The 19585-nt window shown below is 41.2% G+C and overlaps 1 protein-coding gene across 1 annotated transcript in view; it reads left to right on the top strand.

Moving 5' to 3' along the window:
• Positions 1-19585, top strand: part of osbpl10b (oxysterol binding protein-like 10b) — a 215459-nt gene that overhangs the window by 32746 nt on the left and 163128 nt on the right. The window contains exon 2 of the mRNA XM_068001223.1: positions 6004-6179. Coding sequence (XP_067857324.1) covers positions 6004-6179 — 176 coding nt within the window. The remainder of the gene's footprint in view (positions 1-6003; positions 6180-19585) is intronic.

The raw sequence follows: 19585 nt of genomic DNA, 5'->3' as shown, positions 1-19585 counted from the left end.
TTTAATTTTATATCTAATCTTGTTCTAGACCCCCTCAACTACTGCAATTTGTTTTCCCAGCTGACCCATCCTACCATATCTAGTTCTATAATCTGCATTGTTCCAATGAAAAAAGCTCCAGTTGTTTGTCTTTCTTCATATATTGTATTTCCTCATATCGGGCAGCATCCTGGTGAATCTGTGGTGTACTGTCTCTAATGCCTCGACATCCTTTTTAAAATCAATATGTTCCGTCACCTTTCTATTCAAAAGTCTTGTGCTTACTTTTGGCTGACACTTGTGACTGTATGTGACACGCTATACCTTTTTATTAAAGTTCCTACTTAAAGTCCTCAGCCTCTCCCAAAAGTCATGGCTTGGACTTGATATTTTTGACGACTGCTGCGGTGCAGTGAGCTGAATTTCCATTGTGCAGACTAGGCATGTGCAGTGTGCCTAATTTTCTGGTCAGTATTGGTACCATTCAGTCAGCTGTATTGCTGGAATATTTTTCTGTACCTTCTCTAGCAGTTTTTGCGCTTGTTTTTCAAAATTATGTTTGAAGTAAACGTGGAGGTAAAATTTCAGAAGCTTTATTCGGGTAACGATTATGTTCAGTATTTTGTTAAATAGTGTGTATGCGAGAGAGAAAAATGACTACTAATTACATACCTGTTGTTTTCTACAAACTTAATGCATTTTAGGCTGAGAGCATGTCTTTCCTAATGCTAATGTTAGTTCAGTTTTCAAGAAAAATGTATTTAAATTTTGAAGCTATCTGATTTCACCTGTGTCTTGACGAGATGAATGTTCTGATTGCTAACAGCTGTGAGGCAGAAACAGAGGTAGGCAGAATGTCTTTCCTCATTGGATAGGAAAGGAAGATAGAAAAAGATTAAGCATGAGGTGGGGCTCTGGCCTCTCTCCACCTGCCCTTTGGTGAGACAGTGGGGGAGGAGAGGATAAAGGGGTTGAGCAGGTAATTCAGAGGGAAAGAATCAAGGAGTAATGGTTGGAGATATCATAGGTGGTTGTAGGTGAGGCTATGTGGTGGGAGTGAGGGGTTGGGGCAAGGCAGAAATGATGGGAGTTGAGCCACTTTTTCCCCATAAACCTCACTCCATATGCAATCTATAGCTGTTAGTGATCCTCTCCTGCCATGCCACCCAACACCTCCCAACTGGAAGATGACGACAGACAGGCAGAAAAGTTAGAGAGAACACCATAAATATAATAGGGTTAAGCCGAAAGGAGAGAAATGGCAACATAAAGACTGGAGCCAGGTAAGGGACCATCTCCAATACTGAGATTGACCAGTCCTTTTTTTTGTAAAAAAATATAAACCACGATATCATCTTCCTTTTGACTGGTCCTATTCTTTCAGAATCTCTTGTAATCTTTCAACCAAACTTAACATCCAACCACATTTCAAAATGTGTGTAATATTTTAAATGTTCTATAGAAGCATATGCTTGCAATTTCAACTTTTTATTTTATACTTAGAGCATTTACATAGCGTATTAAGGGCTTCCTTACATGCCTCACGTGGTTTCCCTTATATAAATAACTGCCTTCCCTCCAATTAAAATTAAATAAGTTTTTACGATTGCCATCAGCTGCACTTTGGTCATAGCCCTAGAGAAACTGCACAGCCAATTAGCTATTATGAGTCTCGGTCCCAATTAGTTTAAATATTTCCCAATTGCTCTTTCTACACTCGGGGCTAACATTTATCCCCAACTGCTTTAAGTGAGCCGCATCCCTCCTGAAAAACTCATCTTCTCCAGCAATTATTTTTTCACAAACACCAGGTTCTTGTTTTCACTCCAAGCCTCCAGCCAATCATTAAAGCTAATAATCCCTCCTTTAGAGGTTTAGAAATTTCCTGTTCCCAGGAAACAACATTAATGCATTTCAAGCAATTTTAAAAAAACTGTCCTTAATTCCTTCCTTTTCCCAAAGGAACTTTGAAAGTAAACATAACACATTTACTGCATTTGTCATTTTATCTTCTTGACTTCACAATGAAGTCCTGCTCAGAGGGACAAAAGAAACATGGGGAAAAGATGGAAGAAAAAAACTCTCAACGGCTAATAACGGAAGTGCTGTAACTTCCCCTGTCCCAAGTCCCACATTCACAACACTCTAAGTAGAGAGAAGACTTGCTTGCTTTGCCAAACACTGTTTTCATAATTTTATTTATTTCGAGAACTAGTGCTGGTTCCTAAGGGTGTTCTCAGATGGCAGCTAGTGGCAGGAGTTTTTTTTACTCATTCGTGGGATGTGGGCGTCGCTGGCAAGGCCAACATTTATTGTCCATCCCTAATTGCCCCTGAGAAGGTGGTGGTGAGCCACCGCCTTGAACCGCTGCAGTCAGTGTGGTGAAGGTTCTCCCACAGTGCTGTTAGGTAGGGACGTCCAGGATTTTGACCCAGCGACGATGAAAGAATGGAGATATATTTCCAAGTCGAGATGGTGTGTGACTTGGAGGGGAACGTGCAGGTGGTGTTGTTCCCATGTGCCTGCTGCTCCTTGTCCTTCTAGGTGATGGAGGTGCTGTCGGAGAAGCCTTGGCAAGTTGCTGCAGTGCATCCTGTAGATGGTACACACTGCAGCCATGGTGTGCCGGTGGTGAAGGGCATAAATGTTTAGGGTGGTGGATGGGGTGCCAATCAAGCGGGCTGCTTTGTCCTGGATGGTGTCAAGCTTCTTGAATGTTGTTGGAGCTGCACTCATCCAGGCAAGTGGAGACTATTCCATCACACTCCTGACTTGTGCCTTGTAGATGGTGGAAAGGCTTTGGGGAGTCAGGAGGTGAGTCACTCGCCACAGAATACCCAGCCTCTAACCTGCTCTTGTAGCCACTGTATTTATGTGGCTGGTCCGTTAAGTTTCTGGTCAATGGTGACCCCCGGAATGTTGATGGTAGGGGGTTCAACAATGGTAATGCTGTTGACTGTCAAGGGGAGGTGGTTAGACTCTTGTTGGAGATAGTCATTGTCTGGCGCAAATGTTACTTGCCACTTATGAGCCCAAGCCTGGATGTTGTCCACGTCTTGCTGCATGCGGGCACAGACTGCTTTGTTGTCTGAGGGGTTGCGAATGGAACTGAACACTGTGCAATCGTCAGCGAACATCCCCATTTCTGACCTTATGATGGAGGGAAGGTCATTGAAGCAGCTGAAGATGGTTGGGCCTAGGACACAGCCGTGAGGAACTCCTGCAGCAATGTCCTGGGGCTAAGATAATTGGCTTCCATCAACCACTGCTATCTTCCTTTGTGCTAGGTATGACTCCAGCCACTGGAGAGTTTTCCACCTGATCCCCATCGACTTCAGTTTTACTAGGGCTCCTTGGTGTCACATTCAGTCAAGTGCTGCCTTGATGTCAAGGGCAGTCACTCTCTCACCTCGCCTCGGGAATTCAGCTCTTTTGTCCATGTTTGGACCAAGGCTGTAATGAGGTCTGGAGCCGAGTGGTCCTGGCAGAACCCAAACTGAGCATTGGTGAGCAGGTTATTGGTGAGTAAGTGCCGCTTGATAGCACTGTCGATGACACCTTCCATCACCTTGCTGATGCTTGAGAGTAGACTAATGGGGCGGTAATTGGCCGGATTGGATTTGTCCTGCTTTTTGTGGACTTGACAGGACATACCTGGGCAATTTTCCACATTGTCGGGTGGATGCCAGTGTTGTAGCTGTACTGGAACAGCTTGGCTAGAGGCGCGGCTAGTCCTGGAGCACAAGTCTTCAGCACTAGAGCCAGGATGTGCAACAAGGCTTGATTTTGAAACAAAATCCAGAGAGGACGTTAACATTAATATGTTTTTAAAGATCCTTTTGAGTGGAAGCTGAGTTTAACTTGTGACGAGGCCAAGATTTTGTGGCTATTATTTCTGAGCTAAGTGCAGTTTATGTAAAAAAAAAATCCGTGTACAAGTCACCTTATTTTTTTTGCCAGAAAATTTCCATGCATGACTCCTTTTTTGTGTGTTTCTCCTTAGTATTTTTCCTTGCACAATATTTCAATAATTACCAATTTTTACAGATAGCATTGAAGTATTTGTTCCTCATTGGCTGTTACTACTTCTGTTACTTTCAAATATATCTATTTCCAATAATTTTCATTTTTGTTTTCCATTTTCTTTTCATTATGCCTTTTGATTGGTGATTTTGATTTTCCTGCTTTATTTCTTTCATAGCTATACTACTTGGGGTTCTCTACTGACTAGGTTAAAAGTAGACCCTGAATTTTATCTGAACACAAGATTTTACAGTACATCTCAAATTGCTGTAATTTAGAGCCTGACTAAATTTCTTCAGACAAAACAGAATAGTAATAGCATTCTGAAACCCCAGGTATGCTCAGTGAATGTTTTTGATTGATTATAGTTCCAGGTGGTCCCTCCATGTCTCTGGACATTTTCTTATTCAAGCGTTTTCCAATTTAAATTCAAACATTTTTTTCTTATATAAAGTAATGACCTAATGGCAATAATGACTTCCAAGTTGTGCGTATTAGGGAGTGCAGTAACTAGGAAGAGATGGGTGCCCCACCTCATCAGCTATTTTACAATATAGCTTTATACATCTGCCTTGTGCCAAAATGGTCTGTGGCATGGTGATACCCTTGACACAAACTTATTGTTTGTTGCTTTGCAAAACGCCTGGAGTCCCATGACACTACGTTGATTTCAAACAAAGTTTCTTTCCAATGGTGTCATATTCCCCCCCTCTATCCTCTGCTGTGCTTGTGGATTAGCTCTCCAGCCAGTCGTGTGTTGTGTATGTTCATAGTCTTGCTGTTATGCTAAGTATGTTGACCTACCACAGATCTGTTGTAGCACAATTTAATCCTTCAAGAACTGCAGTAGGTTTGTTTTGAGTTTACTCCATGTATATTATGGATTTGAAAAATGTTTTGTTCTTGTGAATGCCATTTCGTAACACCCAGGATAAGGAACTCACAGCAGGTCTGCATTTTTGAAAGTTGCATTTAGTACTTAGATTTGAGAGCAATTTGCAAAATATGGACCTAAAAGATGCTACCACATGAAGGTGGGAGGGGTCAAAAAGATGTCCCCTAGAAAACTTGAGCATTTGGTTCGAAAAATGAATCGTTGAATTGGGAACCAAGAGCAAAAAAATCTCATTTGTTAGAAGTTAGTGTCATGCATTCATGGACTTTATTGGGCAAAGTTTAAATGAGACTATAATCCCTAGCTGAAAGTGAGCAACTAAAATGGTATATAAAGGCTAAGGCTTGAATTTAGTGTCCTGCTGCAGTCTGTTTTACCAATCACTTGCTCAATTAGCAGTGTATGTCTTTTAGCATCGGAATTTAACATTGCAGAAATCTGTTCAAGCCTGGTTTAGAAAGGGCCACCTTTTCTGTGAAACCAGGTAGCATAGTGTGGAAGGTCACTGCTTTCAATTCTAAATTCAGTTTGGGGCTACCAGAGGCTGAAGGTCGAAACCATAGCTGGCAGCCTTGACTGAGTCTCGAGTCCATCTTGCAGTACAGACTGCACCTGACTGACTTGGAAGTTTGATACTGAGATGCAGGTATACAGAAGAGCACTGGAACCATACAATTCTCACTGATGTGGAGAACTCAAGTGCCTGGCTAGCACATGAGAGGTCATGTTTTGGGAGGTTTTTGTGCTTTGAGTATTGCCACACAATAATTGTTCTCTCTCTTTACTATTGGAACTGCATTCCTCACCTTGAAAATTAAACAAGTTTCCACACTTAAACATAGAAACATAAAAAATAGGAGCAAGAGTAGGCCCTTCGGGCCTGCTCCACTATTCAAAATGATCATGGCTGATCGTCTAACTAAGTACCCTGTTCCCACTTTTTCCCCGTATCCCTTGATCCCTTTAGCATTAAGTATGGTTTTACAGGATATGTGCTGCCTGGTAATCAGTTTGGCAAAATGTTTTTATAGTGTATGATGTACTGCATGACTGTAGCAATTGAGTTACTGATATGTATGTTAATGTGAAATATTTTTATGATGCAGGTATTTTGTTCTGAATTGTGACTTGGGCGTGCTGCAGTACTTTGTAAACGAGCAGTGCAAAGGTCAGAAGCCACGAGGAGTTCTACATTTGTCTGGGGCCTTGATATCTCTCAGTGATGAAGTTTCCCACATGTTTATAGTCCAAGCTGCCAGTGGTGAACTGTATAAACTCCGAGGTACTGAAAACTACTACTACATTTTTACTAGCTGAAATACTGCATAAGCTTTACTCTTAGTAAATCCAGAGACACTGTTTAATCAATTTACAGATTATAGGAGGAATACATACTTGGCTTCTCTGCTTTGGCACAGAATTTAAGACAGTTCCAATGCTGAATGAGGCCTGTGTTGCATATTAAGGCAATGGTAGCAGTTCAGGCAGTTGACCCTAACCTGAAGGTCATAAGTTTGAGTTCCATAAGATCATTTCATTGGAACTTGCTTGTCTCTGAGGAAGGGAAAAAGATATGCCTATTTGAATCTCACTTCATGGTTGCTGGGGCTGCTCTATTCAATTGGAGCAGGTTTGGAGTTGCAAGCCATAGACAAACAATACCATCTGAGCATAAACACACCTGAATAGGTAGTGTCCTGGAGTCTGGTGGTTCCAATTTTGTTCCCAGCTAGTCCAAAGAACTGACAGTCTCCTGTAACTGTCACTAAAGCAGCTCTGGAAGGCACGTGACCTGAAAGTGACTCTCAGAAAGGAGACAAAATTTTTCTTCTTTCAAACTGGCAGTAGGTACTCTTATTTCCATATTGAGAGGGTGCAAGGGAATGTGAGATGGAAACATGCACATACTTTGAATAGAAAGTCCCCATGATTTTCATTCACCTTTAATTAGCTCACTGTTGCCCTGGACGTTGATAGCCAATTAGAGTGGTGATAGGGCCTGGGAACAATTTGCTTGCTGCACATCATTTGAAGATGGTACAGATGAGCAAGCTTTGGAAGTGAAGGGGAATAAATACTTCTGCTTTTAAATAACAAAATTTTCTACATCATTGATATATTTTACAGGATCTTCAAAGTGCCATATGCAGCAGTTCCTATGTAAAAGTGGAATAAATTTAGTGCATCAATAGAATCCAATCTCTCCCTTAGTGCAGTGTATTTAAGCTGTTTTTGTGGATCCCGTTGCTTACATTTTTCAACTTGGGAGTTATTCAAAATTATTTAATTACAAATTCTGTATTCATAACTTAAGGGTGTTATCTTTTTTTTAAAAAAAAGCTTTACAAATTGTCTGATTTTTGTTTCCAGTTGTGTATATAATGGGCCAGAAATCCCTGGAAAAATAACAGCGTCTGAACGATGCTTGCTGATATTAATGCGCAAATCGGCCAGCAGCTTGAAGCGAGGAAGAGATACCTTGTGAATTTTGAATCGCTACAAGTAGCTGGCTGATTTGTGCGCCTCCACCGTTAGCTTTGCGAAAACGACATCTCGTGCTTAACCTTGTGATTTTCACGAAGTTGCTGCATTTTCACATTTCGCATTAAACTCGCTACAACGTTAAGTCTAGTAATTAATAGTGTAATAAGTACCCTTTTAACAACATAATTGTTCAGGACTGCCCATCAACCTCTCTTGCCCAGAAAATGAACAATTGGAAGTGTGGAGTCTCATTCCTTCAAGTTATGAATTGTTTTAGGAGATTTAAAAAATGTCATTTTCTTTTTCTCTCTCTCAATCCAGTCTTTCTTTCCCTCTTGCTTTCTCTTTCTTTACCTGATTTGACATTGAATTCGCCCACTCTAATTCATCCTCCTCAGTTGTTCCTCTATTTCTCAATCCCTAAATCTCATTGGTTAAGGAGATGGACTGATGGTGAACAATGGGACAAAGGTCCCAAATGTCCTATTTCCCTCGCCATACTGTTATCAGCTCAAACTTCCAGCAACTTTGGGTAAAAAATTTTAAAACCTAAACCTGCAAGGACATGTCTAACTAGGCATGCTGCGAGATGCCCCGCTTCAACAAAATCTGGCCCAATCTGACTATACCAGCTTTCCAGATACAAATCTTTGCTTCATTATAAACTTATACCCTGTAGATATCCCATTCACTTTAAGGCACTTGATAAATGGCCTGAACTAATACATTTTCCTCATTTACTTTTTTCCCTCCCTTTGAAATCTTTGATTCCCTTTTATTCTCCCTCTCTTCCCCCATATGGCAGAGTTTAAACCTCAGCCAACATGAATATTAAATACTCACTGTATGTATTGTTTGCATTTTAAGCTGAAATCGATAGGTCAGAACTATTAGGGTAAATTTTCCACCTCTGGGCTTGGGGACAGCACATCGTGAAGTGGTAAAACTCCAGCCCATAATTTTCTATCCATTAATTTTAATGGACAGGAAATCATGTGCGAGGGTGGGGGAGTGCAATTTCACAATGTCTTGAGTGCAGAAGTGGCAAGTTTACATTTCTATACCAGCTTGATGCAAATTTTCTGTCTTGCGCCCACAAAATACTCTGCAATTAAGTGGTTGGAGTTTTGTTTTGAAATGTAATTAGTATTAAAAATTGTACAGTGTTTAGACTTGTTGCTGTTTCATTTAGAAAAAAATGGTGAACTCGGTCATGCTGCTTGTGTCCTGGAATGGTTTGATTCAGTTCTGGGATTTAAGTTGAGGCGAATAACTAATAAGAATAGGAGAACAATTATGGAACAGTCACGACAACATAGTTATTTCTGATGTGAAAGCAGAAAAGGAAAATAGAGTTCAAGATGAAGGATCTAGACTGCAAAATTCTCTGATAAGGAGGGATCTGGCCCAAATTAATTGGGCAGAAAAGTTATCGAACAGGATCGTTGATCTGCAGTGGGGAATCTTCAAATATGAGATGGATAAAGGTAAATTCCAAAAAGCGAGAACTGGGTGCATCAAAGGAAAGAGTTCCATGGATAAATGCAGAGATTAGACAAGTGTGTAACAAAGGCATAGTGGTCTTAATGGGGGACTTTAACCTTCACATAGATTGGGGAAAGCAGACCAGCAACTGTCAAAGTAGTGAATTTCTTGTGTGTCCGGGATAGTTTTCTACAGCAGTATGTCCTAGAGGCAACAAGGGGGCAAGCCATAATAGATTTAGTAAACAGCTTAACTGTGCGTGAACTTCTATCCAATAGCGATCATAACATGATCGAGTTCAATGTAGTGTTTGAAAGGGAAAAAAGTGAATCAGCTGCTAAGATTCTAGACTTGGGTAAGGCTGACTTCAATGGAATGAGACAGAGACTGTCCACAGTAAACTGGGCAAATCTGTTAATGGGTAAAACGACTGATGATCAGTGGGAAATGTTTAAAGAAACATTTAACGTGATACAGAATCAGTTTATACCCCTGAGGGGCAAGAACTCTACTTGCCAAAAAAAACAGCCATGGACAACTAAAGAGGTAAGGGACAGTATAAGACGGAAAGGGCATACAAAAAGGCAAAAAATGGCAGATCCTGGCGAATGGGAAAGATACAAAGATCAACAAAGGGTCACAAAACAGATAGTAAGAGCTACAAAAAGAGAGTGTGAAAAGAAACTTGCAAGGGATATCAAAACCAATATGAAGAACTTTTATAGTTACATTAGGAAAAAGAGGGTGGTCAGGAGCAGTGTTGGCCCCTTAAAAACTGAAAGTGGGGATATTGTCATTGACAATGGGGAAATGGTGGACATGTTGAACGATTACTTTGCGTCAGTATTTACAGTAGAAAAAGGGGATAGCATGCCGGCAATCCCAAGAAAACTAATATTGAATTGGGGACAGGGACTCTATTTTAAATAAACATAAATAAAGCAACAGTAATGAAGGAAATAATAGCACTAAAGAGTGACAAATCCCCAGGATCTGATGGTTTCTATCCCAGGGTTTTAAAGGAAGTAGGTGAGCACATTGCAGATGCCCTAACTATAATCTTTCAAAGTTCTTTAGATTCAGGAACTGTCCCTCTAGATTGGAAAATTGCACATGTCGCTCCGCTTTGTAAGAAAGGAGAGAGGGAAATGGGGAATTATAGACCAGTTAGCCTAACATCTATTGTGGGGAAATTGCTGGAGTCTATATAGATAGGGTGACTGAACACCTCGAATTTTCAGTTAATCAGGGAGAGCCAGCATGGATTTGTGAAAGGTAGGTCGTGCCTGACAAACCTGACTGAATTTTTTGAAGAGGTGACTAGTAGTGGACAGGGGAATGCCAATGGATGTTATTTATATGGACTTCCAGAAGGCATTTGATAAAGTCCCATATAAGAGACTGTTAGCTAAGATAGAAGCCCATGGAATCGAGGGAAAAGTATGGACTTGGTTCGGAAATTGGCTGAGCGAAAGGCGACAGAGAGTAGGGATAATGGGTAAGTATTCATATTGGCAGGATGTGACGAGTGGAGTCCCGCAGGGATCTGTCTTGGGGCCTCAATTATTCACAATATTTATTAACGACTTAGATGAAGGCATAGAAAGTCTCATATCTAAGTTTGCCAATGACACAAAGATTGGTGGCATTGTAAGCAGTGTAGATGGAAACACAAAATTACAAAGGGATATTGATAGATTAGGTGAATGGGCAAAACTATGGCAGATGGAATTCAATGTAGACAAATGTGAGGTCATCCACTTTGGATCAAAAAAGGACAGAACAGGGTACTTTCTAAATGGTATAAAGTTAAAAACAGTGGATGTCCAAAGGGACTTAGGGGTTCAGGTAAATAGATCATTGAAGTGTCATGAACAGGTGCAGAAAATAATCAATAAGGCTAATGGAATGCTGGCCTTTATTTCTAGAGGACTGGAGTACAAGGGGGCAGAAGTTATGCTGCAGCTATACAAAACCCTGGTTAGACCGCACCTGGAGTACTGTGAGCGGTTCTGGGCACCGCACCTTCGGAAGGACACATTGGCCTTGGAGGGAGTGCAGCGTAGGTTTACTAGAATGATACCCGGATTTCAAGGGTTAAGTTACGAGGAGAGATTACACAAATTGGGGTTGTATTCTCTAGAGTTTAGAAGGTTAAGGAGTGATCTGATCGAAGTTTATAAGATATTAAGGGGAACAGATAAGGTGGATAGAGAGAAACTATTTCCACTAGTTGGGAATTCTAGGAGTAGGGGGCACAGTCTAAAAATTAGAGCCAGACCTTTCAGGGGTGAGATTAGAAAACATTTCTACACACAAAGGGTGGTAGAAGTTTGGAACTCTCTTCTGCAAATGGCAATTGATGCTAGCTCAATTGCTAAATTTAAATCTGAGATATAGCTTTTTGGCAACCAAAGGTATTAAGGGACATGGGCCAAAGGCAGAGGTATATGGAGCTAGATTACAGATCAGCCATGATCTTATCAAATGGCGGAGCAGGCACGAGGGGCTGAATGGCCTACTCATGTTCCTATGTGTGATGGTGGATAAGCAGTGGCAAACATTTAAAAAAATGTTTTATGACTCGCAACAAAAATATATCCCTGTGAGGAGGAAAGACCCCACATAAAGGGTGAACCAAACATGGCTAATTAAGGAAGTCAAGGATGGTATCAGGTTAAAAGAAAAAGCACACATGGCAAAGATTACTGGTAAGCCCGAAGATTGGGAAAACTTTAAAAACCAGCAAAGGATGACTAAAAGAATAATAAAGAGGGAGAAAATAAATTATGAGAGTAAACTAGCAAGAAATATAAAAACTGACAGTAAAAGCTTCTAAAAGTATAGAAAAAGGAAGAGGGTAGTTAAAGTAAACATTGGTCCCTTAGAGGATGAGACTGGGGAAATAATAATGGAAATGACACAGGAATTGAACAGATATTTTGTATCTGTGGTCACAGTAGAAGACACTAATAACATACCAATAATAGTAGAAAATCAAGGGGCAAAGGGGAGGGAGGAACTAAAAACAATCACTATCACGAGAGAAAAAGTACTAGGTAAACTAATGGGTCTAAAGGCTGACAAGTCCCCTGGACCTGATGGCTTGCATCCGAGGTCTTAAAGGAAGTGGCTACAGAGATAGTGGATGCATTGGTTGTAATCTTCCAGAATTCACTAGATTCTGGAACGGTCCCAGCGGATTGGAAAACCGCAAACGTAACACCCCTATTCAAGAAGGGAGTGAGACAGAAAGCAGGTAACTATGGACCAGTTAGTCTAACATCTGTCATTGGGAAAATGCTAGACTATTATTAAGGAAGTAGTAGCAGGACATTTGGAGACTCATAATACAATCAAGGAGAGTCAACATGGTTTTATGAAGGGGAAATCATGTCTGACAAATTTATTAGAGTTCTTTTGAGGAAGTGATGGGCAGGGTGGATAAAGGGGAAATAATGGATGCAGTATATTTGGATTTCCAAAAGGCATTCGCTAAGGTGCCACAGAAAAGGTTACTGCACCTGGGGTAATATACTGGCATGGATAGAGGATTGGCTAACAGAAAACGAAGAGTCAGGATAAAAGTCATTTTCAAAATGGCAATCTGTCACTAGTAGGGTGCTGCAGGGATCAGTACTTGAGCCTCAACTATTTACAATATAGATCAATGACTTGGATGAAGGAACAGTGTCTTGTGGCCAAATTTGCTGATGATGCAAAGGTCGGTGGAAAAGCAAGCTGCAAGGATACAAAGTGTCTGCAAAGGGATATTGACAGGTTAAGCGAATGGGCAAAAAATTGGCAGATGGAATATAATGTGGGAAAATGTGAAGTCATCCACTTTGGGAGGAAAAATAAAAAAGCAAAATCTTATTTGAATGGAGAAATACTACAAAATGCTGCGGTACAGAGGGATCTAGGTGTCCTCGTACATGAAACACAAAAAGTCAACATACAGGTGCAGCAGGTAATCGGAAGGCAAACTGAATATTGGCCTTTATTTCTAGCGGGAAGGAGAATAAAAGTAGGGAAGTCATGCTGTAACTGTACAGGGTGCTGGTGAGACCACACCTGGAGTACTGCGTACAGTTCTGCTGCCCTTATTTAAGGAAGGACATACTTGCATTGGAGGCAGTTCAGAGAAGATTCACTAGGTTGATTCCAGGTATGGAAGGGTTGTCTTATGAGGAAAGATTGAACAGGTTGGGTCTATACTCATTGGAGTTTAGAAGAATGAGAGGCGATCTTATTGAAACATACAAGATTCTGAGGGGGCTCAATAGGGTAGATGCTGAGAGTATGTTACCCCTCATGGGGGAATCTAAAACTAGGGGGCATAGTCTTAGAATAAGGGGTTGCCCGTTTAAGATGGAAATGAGGTGGAATTTCTTCTCCCAGAGGGTGGTGAATCTTTGGAATTCTTTACCCCAAAAAGCTGTGGAGGCTGAGTCATTGAATACATTCAAGGCTGAGTTAGACAAATTTTTGATCAGCAAGGGGGTCAAAGGATATGGGGAAAGTACGGGAAAGTGGAGTTGAGGTAAAAATCAGATCAGCCGCGATCTCGTTAAATGGAGGAGCAGGCTCGAGGGGCCGAATGGCCTACTCCTGCTCCTATCTTTTATGGTCTCTGGATAGCTTTCAAAATCAGTGCCATTCCCCTGCTCTTTCCCTAAAGCCCTGTAAATTTTTTCCTTTCAAGTAACCCTTCAATTCTGAATACTGGTGAGGGCGATGGTTCCTCCGGAGAGTACAGCCAGAGTCAAGTCCATGGCACCACGGGTGGCTCATCTGTACAGGGAGAGAAGGAAGATCAGGAAAGCAGTAGTGATAGCGGATTCAATAGTTAGGACAACAGACAGGTGTTTCTGCGGCCGCAGACATAAGTCCAGGATGGTATGTTGCCACCCTGGTGCCAGGGTCCAGGACATCACAGAGCAGCTGCAGAACATTCTGAAGGGGGAAGGGTGAACAGCCAGAGGCCATGGTCCATATCTGTACCAACGACCTGGTTAGAAAGAGGGATGAGGTCCTGCAGGCAGATTTTAGGGAGCTAGGAGAGAGATTAAGAAGCTGGCCCTCAAAGGTAGTGATCTCTGGATTACTTCCAGCCACATGCTAGTGAGTATAGAAATAGGAGGATAGAGCAGATGAATGCTTGGTGGAGAGTTGGTGCAAGACGGAAGGCTTTAGATTCCTGGGACACTGGGATCAGTTTTGGGGGAGTTGGGACCTCAACAGAGCTGGGACCAATGTCCTAGCTAGTGCCGTGGGGGAAGGTTTGTTGATTTGGCAGGGGGGTGGGCACCAGGATGTTGCATTGGAAAGGAGAAACAAGGTGCACCAAGGATTGGGAGAGAAAGATAGCACTAGAGTAAGAAATAGTCTGATCCCACTTAATACCATACTAAGAGAATACAAGGAGGTCCAAGATAAGATTACAAAGCTTGGTAAATAAGGTTGGTGAGCTGCAGGCGCAAATAGCCACATGAGAATATGATGTCATGGTGACAACGGAGACCTGGCTCAAAAGGGTGGGATTGGGTGCTAAATATTCCTGGATACGAAGTGTTCAGGAAAGATAGGGCAGGAGAGAAAGAAAGGGGCTGGCAATATTGATTAAGGAGAATATTGCAGTGATGGGGAGAGAGAGGATATCCTGGAGGGGTCAAGGACAGAATCTATTTGGTTAGAGTTGAGAAACAATATATGTGCCATTACACTACTGTGTATATTCTATAGGCCACCAACTAGTGGGAAGGATTTGGAGGAGCAAATTTGCAGGGAAATTACAGTGAGGTGCAAAAGCCATAGAGTAATGATAATGGGGGATTTCAACTATCCTAATATAGACTGGGATGGTGATGGTGTAAGGGGCAGAGAGGGGGACGAATTTCTGAAGTGTGCTGAGGAGAACTTTCTTGATCAATATGTTTCCGACCCAATGAGGAAGGAGGCATTGCTGGATCTGGTTCTGGGGAATGAGGTGGGGTCAAGTGGAGCAAGTGTCAGTGGGGGAACATTTAGGGAACAGTGATCATAGTATCATAAAGTTTAGATTAGCTATGGAAAAGGTCAAGGAGCAATCTAGAGTTAAAAGTACTTAATTGGAGGAGGGCCAATTTCAGTGGGTTAAGAACAGATCTGGCCAGGGTTAATTGGAATCAATTGGCAGGCAAAATTGTAATCGAACAATGGGTGGCTTTTGAAGAGATGATTCTGGTATAGTCTAGGTACATTCCCTGAGGGAGAAAGGTAGGGCAACCAAAGCCAGAGCTCTCTGGATGACAAGAGAGAATAAGATGAAGCAGAAAAAATGCGGCGTATGACAGATGTCAGGTTGATAATACAAGTGAGAACCAGGCTGAATATAGAAAGTTCAGAGGGCAAGTGAAAAAGGAAATAAGAGGAGGAAAGGGAAAGTATGGGACTAGACTTGCAACTCACATGAAAGGGAACCCAGAACTCTTCTATAGGCATATAAATAGTAAATGGATAGTAAGAGGAGGAGGAGTGGGGCTGATTCGGGGCCAAAAAGACCTATGCATGGAGGCAGAGGGCATGGCTGAGGTTCTAAATGAGTACTTTGCATCTGTCTTTACCAAGGAAAAAGATGCTGCCAAAGTCACAGTAAAAGAAGAGGTCATTAAGGTACTGGATGGGCTAAAAATTGATAAAGGAGGTACTAGAAAGGCTGGCTGTACTTAAAGTAGATAAGTCACCAGGTCCGGATGGGATGCATCCTAGGTTGCTGAGGGAAGTAAGGGTGGAAATTGCAGAGGTGCAGGCCATAATCCTCCAATCTTCCTTAGATACAGGGGTGTTGTCAGGACTGGAGAATTGCAAATGTTACACCCTTGTTCAAAAAAGGGTGCTAGGATAAAACCAGCAACTAGATGCCAGTCAGTTTAACTTCTGTGGTGGGGAAACTTAGAAACGATGATCTGGGGCAAAATTAAGTCACTTATACAAGTGTGGATTACAAATCGTGTTTAACAACTTGATTGAGTTTTTTGATGAGATAACAGAGGGGGTTGTTAAGGGCAATGCGGTTGATGTGGTGCATATGGACTTCCAAAAGGCGTTTGATAAAGTGCCACATAATAATAGGCTTGTCAGCATGGATATGAAATTGACTAAGTGACAGGAAAGCGAGAAGTGGTGAACTTTTTTTTTGGACTGGAGAGAGGTGGTCCCCAGGAGTCTGTACTAGGACTACTGCTTTTCTTGATTATATATTAATGACTTGGACTTGGGTGTACAGGGCACAGTTTCAAAACGTGCAGATGACACAAAACTTGGACGTGTAGTAAACAGTGAGAAGGCTAGTAATAGATTTGAAAAGGACATAGACAGGCCGGTGGAATGGGTGGACACGGCAGATGAAATTTAATGCAGAGAAGTGCAAAGTAGTACATTTTGATAGGAAAAATAAGGAAAGGTAATATAAACTGAAGGGTACAATTCTAAAGAGGGTGCAGGAACAGAGACACCTGGGGTATATGTGCACAAATCGCTGAAGGTGGTCATTCTATGATTCTATTTATCCAATTCCCTTTTGAAAGTTACTATTGAATCTGCTTCCACCACCCTTTCAGGCAGTGTATTCCAGATCATTACAACGCGTTGCGTTTTAAAAAAAAATTGGTTCTTCATGGCACCTCTGGCTCTTTTGCCAATCAACTTTAATCTGTGTCCTCTGGTTACCGATCCTTCCGCCACTGGAAACCGTTTCTTATTTAATTTATCAAAACCAGTCATGATTTTGAACACCCCTCTCAAATCTCCCCTTAACCTTCTCTGTTCGAAGGAGAACAACCCCTGCTTCTCCAGTGTCTGCACATAACTGAAGTCCCTCATCCCTGGTACTTTTTCTAGTAAATATCTTGTGCACCCCCTCTCAGCCGTTGACATACTTCCGAAAGTGTGGCGCCCAGAATTGAACACGATACTCCAGCTGAGGCCTACCTACCAGTGTTTTATGAAGAATTAGTATAACTTCTTTGCTTTTGGACCTTATACCTCCTACATTAATAAAACTCAGAATCCCATATGCTCTTTTAATAACCTTCTCAACTTATCCTGCCACCTTCAAAGATTTGAGTATATGCACCCCCAGGCCTCTGTTGCTGCACCCCTTTTAAAATTGTACCATTTAGTTTATATTGCCTCTCCTCATTCTTCTCACCAAAACATATCACTTTGCACTTCTCTGCATTAAATTTCATCTGCTATGTGTTTGCCCATTTCAGCAGTTTGTCTGTGTGCTCCTGAAGTCTGTTACTATTCTCCATATTGTTTACTACATTTCAGAGTTTCGTTCCAAATGCAAACTTTGAAATTGTGCCCTCCATACCCAAGTCCAGGTCATTAACAAATATCAAAAATAGCAGTGGTGCTAATACTGACCCCTGGGGAACACCACTGAATACTTCTCTCCAGTCTGAGAAACAACCATTCACAACTATTCTGCTTTCTGTCCCATAACCAATTTTGTATCCACGCTGCCACTGTCCCTTTAATCCCATGGCATTTAATTTTGCTAGCAAGTCTATTATGTGGTACTTTATCCAATACCTTTTGCAAGTCCACATACACATCAAACATGCTACTCTCATCAACCCTCTCCATTACTTCATCAAAGTATTCAATTCAAGTTTGTCAGACATGATTTTCCGCTACCAAATCTGTGTTGACTTTCGTTTGTTAGCCCATACTTTTCCAAGTGCCAATTAATTTTGTCCCGGATTATTGTTTAAATGTTTCCCCACCGCTGAGGTTAGGCTGACTGGCCTGTAATTGCCGGCTTTATCCCCCTCCCCTTTTTTTTGAACAAGGGTATGACATTTGCAATCCTCCTGTCCTCCGGCACCGTCCCTATATCTAAGGAGGATTGGAAGATTGTGGCTAGAGCCTCCGCAATTTCCACCCTTACTTCCCTCAGTAATCTCGGATGCATCCCATTTGGACTGGGTGACTTTTCTACTTTTTGAGTGCTTCCAATCTTTCTCTCTTCTCTCTTTGCTCTCGTGCGTTTTTTTTTTCTCTGTCTTCTTTCTTTCTTTCTCTTTTTTCTTTCTTTCTGTCTCTTTTTATCCTATCCAACATTGCTACTGCCTCCTCCTTTACAGCTACAATGGCAGCATCCTCTTCTCTAGTGAAGACTTGCAAAGTATTCAGTTAGTACCTCAGACATACCCTCTGCCATCACAAGAAGATTTTTCTTGTCCCTAATTGGTCCCACCCTTTTTTACTACCCTTTTTACTATTTATCTGTTTATAAAAGGCTTTTGGGTTCCCTTTTGTTAGCTGCTAATCTGTTCTTGTATTCTCTCTTTGCCCCTCTTATTCCCATTTTTAGATCTTCTACTTTTTGTATTCAGCCTGGTTCTCCACTGTATTATGAATCAAATATTTGTCAGAAGTCTCTTGTTTCATTTCAATCTCTATATCTTTAGCCATCCAGGGAGCTCGAGCTTTGGATGCCCTTGCTTTTCCTCCTTGTAGGAATGAGTCTCCTCTGTACCTGAACCAACTTCTCCTTGAAGGCCTTCCATTGTTCAATTACTGTTCTGCCTGATTTTTGATTCCAAACCACCTGGGCAAGATCCCTTTTTAACTCACTGAAATTTGCCCTCTAGTTAAGTATTTCCACATTTGACTGTTCCTTTTCCATAACTAGTCTAAACCTAATATACTCAGTATAGTATATACTAAGTGGAAAGAACTTGAAAGGTGTGAAGGAATAGAGAGATCTAGGAGTGCATATACATAATTCCTTAAATGTGAATTCAGATAATTAAAATCATGAAGGCCAATAACATTTTTCAATAGGGGCCCAGACTACAGAGCAAATAAGTAATGATGGATTTCTCCAAGGCAATGGTTAGGACACATTTAGAGTAATGTGTGCAGTTATGGGCATCACATTCTCTAGATAAGGAGTCGAGATAAAATTGTCAGTAAAAGAGCAGGGAGAGATGTTGGGAGATATTTGTTTATGCAGGGAGTTATTAGAGCATGGAATGCTTTGCCACAGTGAGTAGTTGCACTTCTTGAGGAAAAATTGGATAAGTATTTGAAGCAGAAGATACATGGCTATGGAGAGCATGGGGCAGTGTGATTAGTTTTAGATTGCTTTAGCAAAGAGCCAACAGACGTAATAGGGTGAATGGCCTCCTGTGTTGTAAACTTCTATGGTTTTATGGCTCCATTTATTTCATTTTACAAAAAAAAAAATCCAATTTTTAACACGTATAAACTGGGAGGAAGATGGGTCATGCAGTATAGATTGCTGATTACCACAATGTTTACAAGTACAGTACTTTCACCTGGTATGGGTTCAGATCCTATCCAAGCTAATGGGACCCAAGTCTCTTAGCTAGCTTTTGGGGTGCAGCTGAGATTGCTTTTGTGGAACCTAGATACATAATGTCATTAACTAGCATCACAGCTAAAATTTCTGTGGTTATAATCAATTTTTTATGATTATTAATAAATTGATTGTGGATGTGTACTTTATACAAACAAGACTGAGATTGAAGTGGTAGGTGTCTTTAATTCTTGCAGTAGTCTTTAAGTCATTCAAATTAGCTAAGCATTGAAAAAAAGCAAAAGCTATATGCACTGCCCTTAGGATTAGGTGTGTTGAGGTATTGCTATGTTTTTAGCAGTAGCTTTCAGATCATGATCCAAGGAATAGTTAAGTTTTACATT

The sequence above is a fragment of the Heptranchias perlo genome, chromosome 2, assembly GCF_035084215.1.
Source record: "Heptranchias perlo isolate sHepPer1 chromosome 2, sHepPer1.hap1, whole genome shotgun sequence".
Lineage (NCBI taxonomy): Eukaryota > Metazoa > Chordata > Chondrichthyes > Hexanchiformes > Hexanchidae > Heptranchias > Heptranchias perlo.
Note: the sequence above shows the minus strand (reverse complement) of the source record. Positions and strands in the feature narration are given on the sequence as shown.